Source organism: Pelodiscus sinensis, chromosome 7, assembly GCF_052426305.1.
Source record: "Pelodiscus sinensis isolate ZL-2025 chromosome 7, ASM5242630v1, whole genome shotgun sequence".
Lineage (NCBI taxonomy): Eukaryota > Metazoa > Chordata > Testudines > Trionychidae > Pelodiscus > Pelodiscus sinensis.
In genome coordinates this window covers 48,761,025-48,777,164 of record NC_143058.1, presented here as the reverse complement: position 1 = coordinate 48,777,164, position 16,140 = coordinate 48,761,025, and the positions used below count along the sequence as shown (strand labels likewise).

The following is a 16,140-nucleotide window of genomic DNA, read 5'->3' as shown; positions in this document are numbered from 1 at the left end:
TGAAGACTGATGGAAAGAATTTAGTTTCTCTGCAGTGGCCTTATTGTCCTGGAGTTTCTCTTATCTTGATGTTCCAGTGACCTCACTGGTGGTTTAGCAGACTTCCTGCTTCTAATGAACTAAACAAATGGTTGCTATTACTTTTTGAGACTTTCACTGGCGGTTCTTGAAAGCCTTTGTTTGAACCTTCCTCATTATATTTTTACACTTTGTTTGCCAGAGTTCATGCACCTGTTTTCCTCTATAGGATTTAACTTTCACTTTTTAAAGGATGCCTTTTTGCTCTGACTGTTTCTTTAACTTCCAGCAACAGCATCTGGGAGCCCACACTGGCATGTTTTTGGCTCTCTTATGATGTTTTTTAGTTTGGGACATACATTAAAAGTGAGCCTTTATTATGGTATCTTTAAAAATTTTCCATGCAGCTTGCATAGATTTCACTTTTGGCACTGCGCTTTTTAATTTCTGTTTAACTAACTTCCTCATTTTGTGTAGTTTCCCTTTCTGAAATTAAATGCTATAGTGTTGTACAGCTACCACATTTTCCTTACCATAGGGATGTTAAATTTAATAATATTATAGCCAGAATTACCAAGTTGTCCAACTATATTCATCTCATGCTCTGCTTAGGACTAAATCAAGAATTGCCTCTCTTACCAGACTCTTATTAGACAAAAGGGAAAAAAGGAAGGAGGGGAAAGCACAGCAATAAAGCGGGGAAGGAAAAGGCCACAAAGAGTTGTGGAGGTGGGGAGGGGAAAAGAAAGTGAAATCTAACATCCTGGTTATGTTTTTTGATTCAGCTGAAACTGATAGAAATGGTGATGTCATCTGGGTTCCTCTCTCTAGCCTAGTCTGGTCAGGACATCTCTCAGGATCAGGACATTGAAGGCCCCTGGTGCCGGGAGATGGCAAGGGTAGCAGCCCTTATGGTGACTCCTGCTCTAGTAGCCAATTTTCCTCCCACTTTTTCTTTAAGGATCCCAAAAGGGAGTAATAGGTGGAATAGTTAATCTCCTGATTATTTTGTCCACCAATTAGACCTACTTTCTGATATATCAGTTTTGGTTCACTGACTTTCAGTTTCATGGTGTCTTGTTTACCAGGCATGATCTTAACACAGTCCTTGAATTATATAGGTTGGCCTTTTTGCAGGTCTAATTCAGTGTTTCTGTCTCTCTTTTGTTCTTTTTTCCCCATCAACATTTGTTGTTATGGATTATTCTGACCTTTCATGAACTTTCATTCATTTTTTTACACTTGAGCTTCAGTTAGGGTAAATTTGTCAGGTCAGTTATCACAGCAGGCCCCACAGGTTCTATGTTTGTTGAGCTCCCTGGAACAAAGTCCGATCTTGACATTTAGCTTGCTGGTCCAGTAGTTCCACCAAGTGAACTGGTGACTAAATGATGCACAACTCTATTGCCTCTAGAACATTCACATTATACTGAACAGGAATCACAGACCAGTTATTAGAAGGAACAAATGTTTAGAAAGCAAAAGGGCAAGGTTAAAAGAAGCAGCAAAGGTAAGAATTGCTGCTCTGGTGTGTTCTGTCTGAGAATCAGACAGTTTAAACACAGAAATTCTCAAACCCTGGGCTTCCTTTGGCTTATAGTGTGGCCCCCGGCTTGCCTGGATCCAGCCCGAGGCTCAGGTATGCAAGGGGGATGTGGAGAATGTCTTTCTCCTTCTCAGTCAAGAGCTGCTTTTTTGAGGGGATTTTTTGTTTTTGTTTGTTTCCTTCTAACTAGTGTGTGGCTCCCAATTGATTTTTCTGTGGGTCAGCAGCACCCAACCCAAAAAAGGTTCCGCACCCCTGCTCTAGAGCATATCCCAGCTCCAAGAATGTTAGTGGTATACAAAAATAGTCTTCTCGTGTCAATTACAGATGCAAAGTTATAGGAAGACATTTAACAAGCATAAACTTTAAAAGGGGACTCACTGATTTAAAAAGTTGGCCTTATGTATACTGTAGCTACAACAGAAGGGTCTACTTAATCACATACCCTGATAAATACATATTTAATTAGTTTGAACTTTAGTTGTTGTCTCTAATGTGTTAAACCTATATCACATTCATTTTTTCCAAAGATTCCTCATTTTCATGTCAAATTGTTCCAGGAACCATGTTTATTTGGGGGTTTACATCTGTCATGAAGTTTTAGGCTAGGTCTATGTTGGTAGAGAAAATCAATGTAAGATAAGCACCTTCAGCTGCATGAATTGCATAGCTAGAGTTGACATACTTGGCACCGATTTTCTGGCACTCCCGTTGACTTCCCTTACTCCTTGTGACAGGGAGAACTACAGGTACCTGTGGAGTGCTCTCATAGTTCAATTTACTAAGTCCTTACTAGACCTGCTAAATCAAAGCCTGGAGGATCAATCATCAGAGTGTTGATCCTTTGGCAAGTAGAGACGTGGCCTTAGTGTTGTAGGAAACCACTGTTAAAAACAAAGCAGCTCCATTTACCCCACAGTACGGCTACGTCTACACTGGCCCCTTCTTCGGAATAGCCATGCTAATTTAGAACTTTGGAATAGGGAAATGCGCGGGGGGTATTTAAATACCCCCCGCGGGATTTAAATAAACATGGCCGCCGCTTTTTTTCCAGCTTGGGGAAAAGCCGGAAAAGAGCGTCCAGACTGGCGCGATCCTCCGGAATAAAGCCCTATTCTGGAGGATCTCTTATTCCTTGAAAGTAGGAATAAGAGATCCTCCGGAATAGGGCTTTATTCCGGAGGATCGCGCCAGTCTGGACGCTCTTTTCCGGCTTTTCCCCAAGCCGGAAAAAAAGCGGCGGCCATGTTTATTTAAATCCCGCGGGGGGTATTTAAATCCCCCGCGCATCTCCCTATTCCAAAGTTCTAAATTAGCATGGCTATTCCGAAGAAGGGGCCAGTGTAGACACAGCCTACGTGTTTTGGCTATGTCTACGCTACAGCTTGTCAACAAAATTTCTGCCAGTTTATGTCATTCGGGGTTGTGAGTAAACCACCCCCTTAGAGCGACATAAATTACCGACATGAGCACTTGTGGGCACAGCACACACATGTTGATGGGAGAGCTTCTCCCACTGACATAGCTTCTAACATTCACAGAAGTGGTTGTATTATGCTGAGGGGCAAGCTCTCTCCTCTCATCATAGAGCATCTTCACCAGACACTGCAGCAGCATAGCTGCACCAGTACAGTTGCGCTGCTGCAGCACTGTACATGTAGATAGGGTCTTATTAATGACAGAAAATTTTATGCTTTCCTTCACGGGGAGCAACAGATCTATCTACTTAACTTCAGACAATCACGTAATACGTTTTAGAAAATCCACAGCATTTTGTGAAGAAAAAGTTTGAAGCTTTTATTTTAAAAATAACAAAATAATTCCACTTTCTTGTCTATCACCTCTAATCCTCTTAAAAAGAACAAAATCAATCAAGGGATCCAGAAGGAGCTCAATTTCCTTGCCAAATGGAAGAGTGAAAGCTACAGTTTAAAAGGCTACTACTGTGCAAGGAAAAATGAGAGTAATGGCATGACCTGTGGGGAGACACTGAGCACAGGTATATACAGTGCCATGTGTCCTGAATGGGTCAGAGATATTCACATATCTCTGTCAAACTAGAAAGTCAAAATAATGGCAGGCTTTGTGTTCTTTCTGGGGGGCAAGGAGGGACAAGTAACAGAAATATTTGATTGCCAAGTGACAGACTGTTCTAGAGTTAGTGCTTAAATGACTGAAGAACAGACAGAACTGACAATGATTTTCTCCACTGCATTTTCATGCCCTTTCCTTATAAAAATAAAAAAGAAAATGATAAGTAGCATAACAATTATGCTTTATAAATGCTTCAGAAACTGACTGTAGGGAATGTAAAGAAAACTGAATATATTTGTAATAGAGAACTGTAATGCTGCCTGCAGTGACTCAAGACTATTGAATACCAACCTCAGGACAGACTATTGGGAACCAGGATACAAACCCCAGATTAGTTGGGAGTTCTATACTTAGATTTCGCCAACCAAATATCCAGTGTAAACTCAGTCAGGCATTATAACAGCCTTAACGTGGAGTCTCAGATAGTCCCCTTGGGTACGCTGATCTATCTTGCCACACAGATGAGTGTAACTGTGCTAAACGATCCCTTACACCAAGTATCACGTCAGTCCTCAGGATACTTGAGTCCCAAAGGACCAGTCACTTACCCCAGGTGAGTTGTACCTTAAACCTGATACTAAAGACAACATTTGTAGCCAATCCTATAATAAACCATATAAAAGAAACCAGAGAGTTATTTACAAGGTAAAAGCAGATAAATATAGATACACAAATGATCAGTCTTAAGTGTCAAAAGGTAATAGATGCTTCTATAGCAAGCTGTGTGTCTCCTTTAGGGCTACCCCAGACGAAGCTGCTGGGCATCCCTTGCTTATACCTAGAGAAATGTTGCCTTCCAGAGTCCAAGCCCCACAGAGATAATCTGCTCCGTATTGTTTTATTTCCTCTCCTGTTCTGTGTGCTCTGAGCTGCAAGTTCAGCTGATGGGAAAAGCGCACTTGCATGAGTCATCTCCAGGGGAGGAAGGCAGAACAACAAAGGTCATTTGTCCTCATATTGATAATACATAGGGAAATTCCAGGTGCAATATTCCACAATGGTCTGTCTGGTATCGATGGACCTTTCCTTCTGGGATGGGCATGGCACCTTCTATTAAAGATCCTCCCTTCATGCTAAATGATGTCTCTCTTCTGTATACTGATTTAAACAGTCACAGAGGCTCACAATGCAACTGCTCAAATATTACCTTCCAATATAGTTTACACCTGTTGTTTTAAGCGAAGTTAATACATGCAGAAACTCACAAACATTTAGTTAAAGTCTAAGCACTAAACACCTTTTTATAATTCTAATACATATTTTAACAATATTAACACAGAAATGAGCCATATTGATTCTTGTCATGTATTTGTCCTTGTTCAGCTGAAACATGGGAACCTTGGCGTGAACTGGCACCTTGTCATCACAAAATGATACAGAATATCAAATAGATCTAGCTACATATAATATCTTAAATTGTCCAGGGATGTAATTTCAATGGAGTTCTTTTGCAACTTTTAATTATTGCAATAAATTGACATTTTCCATTTGATTGAAAGGTTAAAGCGTAAGCAAAGAGAGACACATTTAATGTGATTATTCAGAGAAATCAACCTTTGCCTCAAATCATCTAGAAGGTGAATATTGTGCAACTTACAATGAAGGCAAATTTCTGAAGGTTATTATAGTGGCAGCCTGGTACAATGCAGTCATTTCACAGTAAGTGGAGTCATTTCTTTATAATCAGTGGCTCACCAGCTGGAGTTATAACTTACTCATCACATGCATTGAAACACTTTAGAACATTCATTCCACCTTTCTATAAGTAGAGTATTTCATAGTGCAGTTAATCTTAAGCAGAATCCATGCTATTGCATTAGGAAAATATAGGTTCTTGTAAAAGTAATATTTTATTTTTATTTTAAGACCTATTCTTTCCATTACAAAATGAGCAAATATATCTGCTACTGGGCTTCCTTGTCATTTTACCTATACTAATGCCACTAGAGCAGGCCCTGTTAATGAACCCTAGTTTCACAATAACATATTTCATTGTTGTTTTCCAAATTAATTCACATTATCTCTTCCAGTATTTGTATGTTGACATATAAATGAAAGCTCATATATATAGGATCTCATCACAAAATGCAAATCCCAGGGAAGCTGATGGGAGATTTTGGAATTGATTATCTGATAGGAGTGGGCCTATAGAACAAATGCTATAGCATTTATTCATACAAGGAAACCCTTTAGAGTGCCTAATGTGTATAAGGGTCTCTCTGTACAGGGACTGAGCCTTCTATTTTGTAAAACAAAAAACAATTACTTTAAATAAAAAAAGAAAGTGTATGAAATACAGTAGAATGTAATCAGCCTTGAAATCCACATTTTTGTCAAGCAGAAGGTAGAGACACAAAAACCATGATTTTATAAGGCAGGTGTTCCTTTACAGACTATATCATTGTTCCATTAGCTGGTAAAATATACATACGAAAGGTTATTGCTTCCTGGTCAGAGGTTTGTTTTTTTAAAACAAGTCACAAAATTTGCATTACAATTTGATAATAAATGTAGGCAAATTGAATGAATTGTTGAATTTTATCCTCAGATATTAATCCCTTTCTTTTTTTTCCACTGGGGACCTGAAAAGGTCCAATTCCAGGGTCCAAAGATCTGTACCATTTGCATGGTATTTCTCAATATTTCTGGGGAGGGTGGGAGAAATGTGCAATCTTAAGCAATTGTTTGATGTCATGTGCAAATATAAAAAGGCATGAATAATTGGAAATAGACATTGTCTAGGGTACAACATGGATGTATTTAGAAATAATTAGATCAGTTTGGACCCTAGATGCTTGTGTGGGGTCCTCTTGTCGGGCAGAACTGGGCCCTAACAATCTAGAAGCAGACTGCTCTGAGTGTGCTTGTATAGATGGGAGGACTGCCCTTTGGGCACACTGTCTCATGGCTCATGCTTTTGTGCTGTGGGACCAAGCTTGTAGGGGTAAGGAGAACTGGGGAGAAAGGTGCATATATGTTTCTGCAAAGCAGGAATCAGATTTTCTGTTAAGTGGGACATTCCCTGAGTTTGAAAAGTTTTTTTTTTCCTGTTCCACAACAAAATAAAAACAAACATTTCAAAATTCCCTGCAAAATGAAATTCAGGGGAAAGAAATTCATTTGGAATTAACCAAAACATTTAATTCTAATTTTGAAAACAAAAAATGTTCCATTTTGAAAATGTCTGAGAAGAAAGTTTTGACACAAGCAAATGCTGCGGAGAGGTGAGAGAGGGTCGAGTTTTTTTTCTAAATAAAATGTCAAAAATTGACGTGTTTCTGTCAGACATTTTGCTGTGATCGAACTTGCACTCTCCAACAGCAAAATGTTCTGTTGGGAAATTTTCAACCAGTAAGTGCATGTAAGTGCATTGTTTTCCTTTCTACTTCAGAAAATAGCAGCCATTCTGCTGTGAAAACAATACAGCCTGTGGTAATATGAACTTTTCTGTGGCCCCACACCAGGCTGCGAAGGGGTGATCTCTGCTGAGGTCCCCACATTTTGTGCAGAGATGCAAATCTGCTCTGCAGATGACCAATGTCTTCCACAAATTTCTCACACTCCACAGGTTCTTGGGGCTGAACTTTCTGATTCTTCAGTAGGGTAAGAGGAAACAAGAGTCATCTCTTTTGCAGAATAGTGATAGAAATGTACCCGTGTTAGTCTGGTATAGCTGAAACAAAAAACAGGACTATGTAGCACTTTAAAGACTAACAAGATGGTTTATTAGATGATGAGCTTTCGCGGGCCAGACCCACTTCCTCAGATCAAATAGTGGAAGAAAATTGTCACAACCATATATACCAAAGGATACAATTAAAAAAAAATGAACACATGAAAAGGACAAATCAAATTTCAGAACAGAAGGGAGATGAGGGGGGGAAGGTAAATGTCTGTGAGCTAATAATATTAGAGGTGATAATTGGGGAAGCTATCTTTGTAATGGGTAAGATAATTAGCATCTTTATTCAAACTTGAGTGTAAAGTGTCGAATTTAAGCATGAATGACAGTTCAGAGGATTCTCTTTCAAGTGAAGTCTTAAAAGGCCTTTGAAGCAGGATGCAGGTAATCAAGTCGTTAAGACAATGTCCTTTCTGGTTGAAATGGCAAGAAACTGTTTTTTATTTGTGATCCTGTCTGACATCTGTTTTGTGGGCATTGATCCTTTGGTGAAGTGTCTGAGATGTTTGTCCAATGTACACAGCAGACAGACACTTTTGGCACATGATTGCATAAATTATATTTCTGAATGTGCAGGAATATGTGTTCTTGATCTTATAACTCACTTGGTTAGGTCCAATAATGGTATCAGCAGAGTGAATATGTGGACAAAGCTGGCAACGGGGTTTGTTGCAAGGGAAGTTCCAGGGTTGGTATTAGTGTGGTATGTCCCGTGGTTGTTGGTAAGAATCATCTTGAGGTTAGGTAGTTGTCTATAGGAGACTATGGGTCTGTCTCCCAGAGCCTCTCGGAGTTTAATATCCTGTTCCAGTATGGGCTGTAGTTTATTGATAATGTGTTGGACGGGTTTAAGTTGGGGACTGTAGCTGATGACAAGTGGTGTTGTATTGTTGGTTTTCTTGGGTTTGTCTTGAAGTAGTTGGTTTCTAGGTATTCTTCTGGCTCTTTCAATTTGCTTTTTTATTTCTCCGGGTGGGTAGTTGAGGTTTATAAATGCTTGGTAGAGATCCTGAAGTTTCTGGTCTCTGTCAGTGGGATTAGAGCAGATGCGCTTGTATCGAAGGGCTTGGCTATAGATGATGGATCATATGGTGTATTCTGGATGGGAGCTGGGAGCATGTAGGTAACTGTATGAGTCAGTGGGTTTTCTGTAGAGAGTGGTGTCTAATTTTCCATTGCTGATTTGTACTGTGGTGTCCAGGAATTTCTCTCTTGCAGAATTTGTTGCACACACTGCAAGTTTCTTTTTATAAAATCTTCTGTGCCCCACATGGTTTTTTTCCAGGCAGAGATGTCAGCTGGACTTTGTCAGTTTTCATGTTCTTATATAACCATACTGGATTAAGAAAATCCAGACCAGTCTCTGGGGCCATTGCTGTGGTTTCAGAGGAAGATGCAAGAAACTCTAATGGAGGTAGAAATGGGATAACCTATCTGAAGGGAAGTTTCTTCCCAAATCTCAATTAAAGGTTGGTTAAGCATAAGAGTGCATATCTCTTCAAAATGTTTTTTCTCAATCCCTTGTAACGCTGTATCCATATAAGTGTGTGGTCTTTTTTTTTTTTTAATCCTGCTAAACTCCTGGTCTCAATAATATCGTGTGACATGAGAACTAGAAGCAAATTGTCAAAATAAAAATATTCCATTAATCATTGAATGTCAGTCACCTTGTTCTTGTTTTATGAGAAAAAGTAACTAGGAACACCCGATTTGGCTCATCTCTGTCATTTGATTATTTTTTGTATCGTGTCCTCATTTATCAGTCTGTAAACAAAATTGACCCTATCTTTTCATTCTTCTGGATTCCCCCCCCCTCCACACACACACATTTCTAATAATTTTTGTTATCTATCGCTGTACCCCCTTTATTTCTGCTTTTATTGAGATAGAATAAGCAGAACAAAAGTTAGTATTCAAAAAGAGAGCATAGAGTGACAGGATAAAATTTTCATTCTTATTTTCCATCTTATGCCTTTGAACGTTTTGTTTGCTTCTTTGGTTGCAGCTTTATACAGAGTATTATTGAGCTGTCCATAGTGATACCCAGGTCTGTTTCCCAAGTTCCAGTTCATTTAGAATCCAGTAAGGTGTTCCAGTTCATTTAGAATCCAGTAAGTAGTTCAAATTACTCCTTTCAGTGTGAATTACTTCACATTTATCAACACTGATCCATTTTAAGTAGGCTTGACATTCTCTAAAAAGTAAGAAGGGGCTGGATATTTCAGGAGAATGCAGGGAGACTTTAACTAGGTTGCTGATCCGAATTCAGCCCAAGTCGGTTGAAAGTGAGAGTTGCTAGGATCATCACTGTCTGTTGGCCTATGTGAAATTAACTGCTGATCTCTTTGAACAAGTGTCTGTCACAAAACCATTGCCACAACAATACACAGCCTCAGAAAACAGGTCAAAGAATGAATGGACTAAACTCTCCATCCCCACTGATGGTACCTTGAGAACAGGATTAAGGCAGTGGAATGGGATAGTGTGAATAAGCTTACACTAGGGCTGTTTATACTGTAACTGTTCTGTAAATGATCAGATTATTCCTGATAGTGAAAGATGCAGTATTGATAGTCTAACACGTATTTTACTACAAAATAAAATGTCCATTAGAGTGCCAAATAAGAGAGCATTTTTTGGGCGCTCTTGGAAAAAATTAGATCCAAATACCATTAGTGGGTGATATGTATGCATCACAGCATTTTCTGAAAATATTTATCTAATTTTAAAATATTTGTCAGTCTATACAAACTTTTCTCTGTCTTTCTGCCCTTCTAGGCGTGGGAGGAACTGCAATGTAAAAAGTCTTGCTTATTTCAAAAGATATTTAATTAATTAGCAGAAAAAATAGGGGAAAGATGCTAATTAACTCAGAAGGGTTTCTAGCATAATAGATATTCATTTTGTTTTGAATAATGCAATAGGTTTCTAATGTCAAATGTTACCCTGAACAACAACAGATTAAATTAGTGATTCTCAGAGTGCGGTCTGCAGACCACTAGTGGTCCGTGGCTGCCTTACAGATGGTCCACAGGAAGGACGCTTCAAAAATAGTGTCACTCTAACCGCCATGCTGTGGGCCAGGGCCTGGCTGCTCACTCTCCCTGCCCGCCTGAACATGCACAGAGTCTCCTAATGGCAGCCCACCCCCACCAACGGCCCCTCATTGCCAGCTACAGCTCACACCGCAGCATTCCCCGAGTTCCAACACGGTGCGTACCACTGCCTGGTGAGTCCCTGCCACCTCCTGCCCAACCACCACGTGTCACATGGCCTCCTCCCCAGCCCAGGTCCAAGGCAAAAGCCGGTGAAGCTGCTCCTGGACCTCGGTGCCTTAGAGTTGCTGCCACAGTCCCAGAAGGGGCCGCATGCAGCCCAGCTGGGTCAGTGTGGGGCGGGGTGCACTCGGGCTCATCAGGTGCGCTCCATTCACTGTCACTGTCTCTCCTCTACCACTCAGCCACTGTCCATGAGCCAGGGCTGGTGGAGAAGGCTGGGGCTTACTTAATCTCCTCTCCCCCTCCTCCCACATGCCCTCCGAGCGGGGAGCTGGTGCTGCAGCCTCACGGCTGCATGGGCTCCCTGCTACTTGGGGGAGGGGAGGCTGAGCTCTCTCCCCATCTCCCTCCCCACCCCACACCGCAGGGGAACAGCAGCATGCTGTCCAGGGGCTTTTCCCCCTGCAAGGGGACAGGAAGCCAGGTAAGCATCCCCCCTCATGCCCAGACCCCTGCACCCCAATCTCTCTTACTCTCCTGCCCCCGCCATGACTACACACACTCACCTTGCTCCAACACCCTCCCCTCTGGCCAGAGACCTGCCTGCAGCCTACTCCTACATCCACCATTGCTCCTGCACTCTCCCTTGCTCCTGCTCCCTTCCCCTGGCCAGACACCCTACTCCCAGCCTGCTTCTGTACCCAACCTCCCACCCAGACCTCGCAACCTTTTGCCCTTCTGCACCTCACCTCCCTCCCAGATCCTGAACCCCCATCCCTAACCCAGTTGCTGGCAACTCTGTCCCACACAATGAACCCCTCATTTTTGTCCCCACCCCAGAGCCCAAGTGGGGGAGGCATAAAATCCACTGATTCCAGAACCCCAGAAAAGTAAATCTGGCCTATGTGAAGCCCTGAACCTCAGTCCTCATCTTCTCCTCATACCTTGGGGTTGGAGCACCAGAGCAGTGAGGTGTGTCAGTTGTGGGCCACATCAGTGAAGGTTGGGTGCTGTTGGAGGAGTTTTTTTGCTTCTCTCGTGTGGTCCCTAATTGATTTTTCTGTGGGTCAGTGCCCCTTGGCCCAAAAAAGGTACCCACACCTGCCATACATAAAGAAAACATTGAAACCTTTTATGTTGGACATAATATTTTACTTTATTTAAAATGAAATTTTATAAATAATATAAGAGAGTTAAAATGCTTCATCTGTATAATAATTTCAATTAAATGGTTCTTCCTAGCTGTAGTACTAGCAAAATGGCTTGGGCATAATTATGTAATTAATGGTGGGTTTCCATTGGGAAAGGTTTACATTAATCTAGATCAGGGGTCTCCAAACTTTTCAGCCCGAGGGCCGCATTAACTATCAAACAGCAGTTCGGGGGCCACTTTCACGACGGGGAATTTCAGTTGCCTATTGCGCCCTCTGTCGCAGCGCGGCCGGTACTCTGACCATGCACTCCCTCCAGTGCTGAAGGGGAGGGAAAGGGGGGCCCGGGCCCACCCTCACTCACGGGCCCCAGCCCAGGGCCCTAAGAACACGGAACCAGCTGGCTCCGGTCCGGCTGACGGGGCTCCTGCCGTAACTCGTCAGCCCGCCAACTCTAACGAGTTCTGCCCTGGCTGCTTCCTTTCCCTCCTCGTGTGACCCTCTATCTCCCCCCACCATGGGGCGGTCACCTTTGATTCGTCCGTCAGACTGACGGTCGTATATCCAGACGCCCACCCCTCCCGCCGGGGCTGGTCCTGCCGTCTGGGTGGCCGTCAGGTCTGGACTCCTGAGAAGGGGGGGGGGGGCTTTTCCCCCTGCTCTCCCCTTCCTCTGCACGCTGTCCTCCCCTCCTGCTTGCCACCGCTCACTCCTTCCCCCCCCCGGGCAGAAGGGGTCACCTTTTTAAAGTTCCCGCCGGGGTTCATGTTCCCCCGCACGTCGCCGGGCGGGCGTTACCACCACCGCCCATCCTGCCCCCTGATTGGCCGGCTGCCCTGTCAGTCTGGGCGGGGGAACGCCGCCCGTGCTAACCCCCGCCCCCTGCGCCGTTTGCCGCCGCGCGGCCGCTTGTCAGCGGAGCGGCCCGCTTCTCCTGCCCCGGTGCGGCGTGAGTACACGCCGCACACCCCTGACAGGGCCCCCCCCCCGCGGCAAGAAGGGCCCGTTCGGCGGCGCCCCAGGGACGGGCGGGGGTCGCCTCATCACACCGGCACGCGGAAGAAGGCGGGGCCAGACAAAAAGGTCTCCACGGGCCGGATGAGAGGGCCTCGCGGGCCGCATCCAGCCCGCGGGCCGTAGTTTGGAGACCCCTGATCTAGATGGTCCATGGGCCAAAAAGTTTGACAACCACTGGATTACTATTTTAACTTTTTTTTTAAAGGCTTTCCCATGGGCGGGGGCAAGGGGGGGGGAGGGACCCTTCCCAAAAAAAAAAACAACAGTTGTACTGAAACAGGAAGAATGGTGGGATATTTTTTCATTTACCCTTTTAAAATAAGATATTACTTTCAATTTATACCAAAATGCCCCTGTTTAAATTAATATTGTCATTTAGGATGAAAATGGCAATGAGGGAATTTATCATAGGTAGAAATGTTTGAACTAAGGACTTGTCTACATGAGAAAGTTGTACCAGTTTAAATCCTGTGGGGGCATTCTTATATAGTTTTCAGGTGTCCGGTTTTGAACCAGACAGTCCAGTATTAGAGCTTTCTGTTCGGGAAACAAATTGAAAAAATATAAATGAGAAAATATAAATGTCCGGTATTTTCTAAATAAGATGTAAAGTAGATTGTGATGTAATGTCAAGTGTGTCCGGTATTTTTGTTGAAACCATCTGGCAACCCTATTCCTTTAAAGCTGGTGTACATTTTACATGAGAAGGCCCGCCAATGGAGAAAAATGGGGCAAATGCACAGAGGCCCTGCGTTTCAAAGGGGACAAGAGTTCCTGGCTGCTTCCAATGCTGCAGAAGCAGTGGCCTGGAGCTCCAGGCCCCTTTGAAAAGCCATGGGAGCTCTGTTCCGAAGGGCTCTGAGAACTGAGGAGGAGAGGGGAAAGAGCTCAGCACTGCACTCCTCCCACTATAATTAAATCAGTGGAACTTCTGCGTGCAGGCAGTGTCCACACACAAATTAGCAACAGTCGAGCAGTTTTGGATTTGATATGTGTGCATTCACAAATGAAAAATGCGGAATTGGAAACCAGGTCTAAGGCTCTGATACTGAGTGCTATGGAAACCTCTGTAAGCAAGCAAACATCTGTTCCTGGCTCTGCGCTGGACTTGCTGTGCTCTTTAGGGAAAGTCATTTAACATCTCTGTGCTTCACAATAAGATCTCTGGTCTGAAATGGGGATGTTGCGTAGTCCACTCTGCAATGTGCTTTGAGATCAATGGATGAAAAGTGTATGGAACAGGATGGTCTGCCCTTTTGATGGCCTGGGCCCTGCCAGCCCTGTTTATTCTGGAGTAGGACTCAAAATCATTATAAAACCCAAAAAGTGGCTGTACTGGGGTGACACTTACCTCATGCAAGCATCCCTGTCTGGCCAAGTGCGGGTTCCTGCACTGCCTCAGTTTAACCAAAAAGCTTCCTCGTCAGCTCAGACCTGCAGCCAAGTCACACTCTGGCATGTCTCAAACCCCTTCTGTGGTACACCTCTAACAGGAGCCCATCTCAGTGCCCTCTGTAAAGTGTTTCTCTGTCTCTGTCTGTTGCCCCACTCTGATCAAGAGGGGTGCCTCCAGGGCTTTTCCTCCTGGAAACAACTCCCTTTGCCCTTAGCCCAGGGCTTTATCTTCCAGTTCATAGTCTCTGAGCAGCTCTCCTCTCAGTACCACTCCCTCAGGCCAGTCACTTACCTTACTCCTTTCTCCCTGAGGTCTGGGGTACAACTGCGCTGAGTCAGGTGCTGCAGCTTCTTATGTAGTCCTATCTGGGCCCCTGATTAGCTGGTCTCTTCCCAGCCCCTCTAGCCAGCCTGGAGGACTACTCTATGTATGGTCCTATCTTGCCGTAGATCCTGATGTGCCCCATTACAGTGGCCCACTGCATGAAGGAGTGGCAGGAGAGAGATGAGGTACTACAGGAACCCTGTGGTAGGGGGAATGAAAGGAAGGTTGTATTGTGGGATCTGCAATCCATGATGGTTCTTTGGTTTGTGTTTTCTCTAAGATTTATGTTTGAAGAATAAAACCGGCATTTGTGTTTCTGGCATTGGAATGGGACAATAGTTGATGAAGGCCATTGGAGAGGATGTGTCCCTTCTAGGCCCGTGGTAAAAGGACAGCATCCTGATTCAAATTATCATTCCTCATCAAGCTCTGGCAAAAATAGTTAATATATACCCTGCCATGCGGCACTGAAGCATGAACAATGAGCAATATTTCACATTGTCTTTGGCAGGATGAGGCGCTCAAAGAGCCTTCAATGGGGCCCTGAATGGGGGTTATAAGTGTTCATTGTCAAACTCTTAAAAACATCTCAGGTTTCTCTGTGGTTGGGGCTGCTTTTTTAGGTTATCCAGACCAAATCACCCAGTGGACGTGCTGTAGTCTATACTTCTGCTTGTGGGACTGTCCTTTGACAATTATGTCACTAGACTCTATTCATTAAAGTAGTCATTTGGCTGAGAAATTATTGAAGAGAAATTCTGTTTTAGTTGGCTATCACCGTCACTCATATAAAATTAAATGATTGTATTTGCCAATAAGTGTAATATGTTACCATACAGTATTTTCCTTTGGATCGTTTTAGCTACATGGAGTTAATTAAATCAGCACTCTTCCTTTTAGGAATGGAATTCCACTGTGGAACAATTAAAAGCAGAAGCACTCAAGATTCTGTTTTCAGAGGACTATGCGGAAAAGGAACATCTAAAGCTTTCAAATCAGAAAATAAATCTATTGCAAGAAGAGTTGTGCCATCGTATGGAGGAAAGGAAAACCTTGTTACAAGAGGCCAATGACTTCTTTAGTGCTGCTAACAAGGTTAGTTAGAGGCCAACTCTATAATTATAATCTGATCATATGACTGGTACTTTGCTCTAGAAATCTGATATGCAAGGGATTGTGTAAATTAATGGACAAAATAATGGAACTGCCGATATGGGACTCAATTAATAAAGAATTAAAGGAGGAAAATGCAATTAGTGCCAATCATCATGGGTTTATAGAAAATAATTCTTGACAAACCAACTTGATTTTTTTAATGAGATTTGGTTGATGAAGGTAAGTCTTGATGTAATTTACTTAGATATCCGTAGGGGATTTGCTTTGGTATGACACTTTGATTAAGAAACTAAACTGATACAAAATCAGGATGGCACAGACTAAATTGATTAAAGACTGGCTAACTGATAAGTCTCAATATGTAATTGTAAGTGGGGAATCATAATTGAAAAGGGATGTTCCACAGGGATCAATTTTGGGCCTACTCTAATTTAATATTTTTATCAATAACCTAGTAGAAAACATTAAATCACTACTGATAAAGTGTGCAGACACCACGAAGATTGGAAGAGAGGTAAATAATTAAGAGGACAGTTCATGGATATAGAGTGATTTGGTAAGTTGGGCATCAGCCAGTG

At 42.9% G+C, this 16,140-nt stretch overlaps 1 protein-coding gene across 1 annotated transcript in view; it reads left to right on the top strand.

Annotated features, from left to right (window-relative positions):
• CCDC141 (coiled-coil domain containing 141) overlaps positions 1–16,140 on the top strand; it is a 164,080-nt gene that overhangs the window by 64,081 nt on the left and 83,859 nt on the right. Inside the window, 1 exon segment of the mRNA XM_089779783.1 lies at positions 15,347–15,541. Within this exon segment, the coding sequence (XP_089635909.1) occupies positions 15,347–15,541 (195 nt within the window).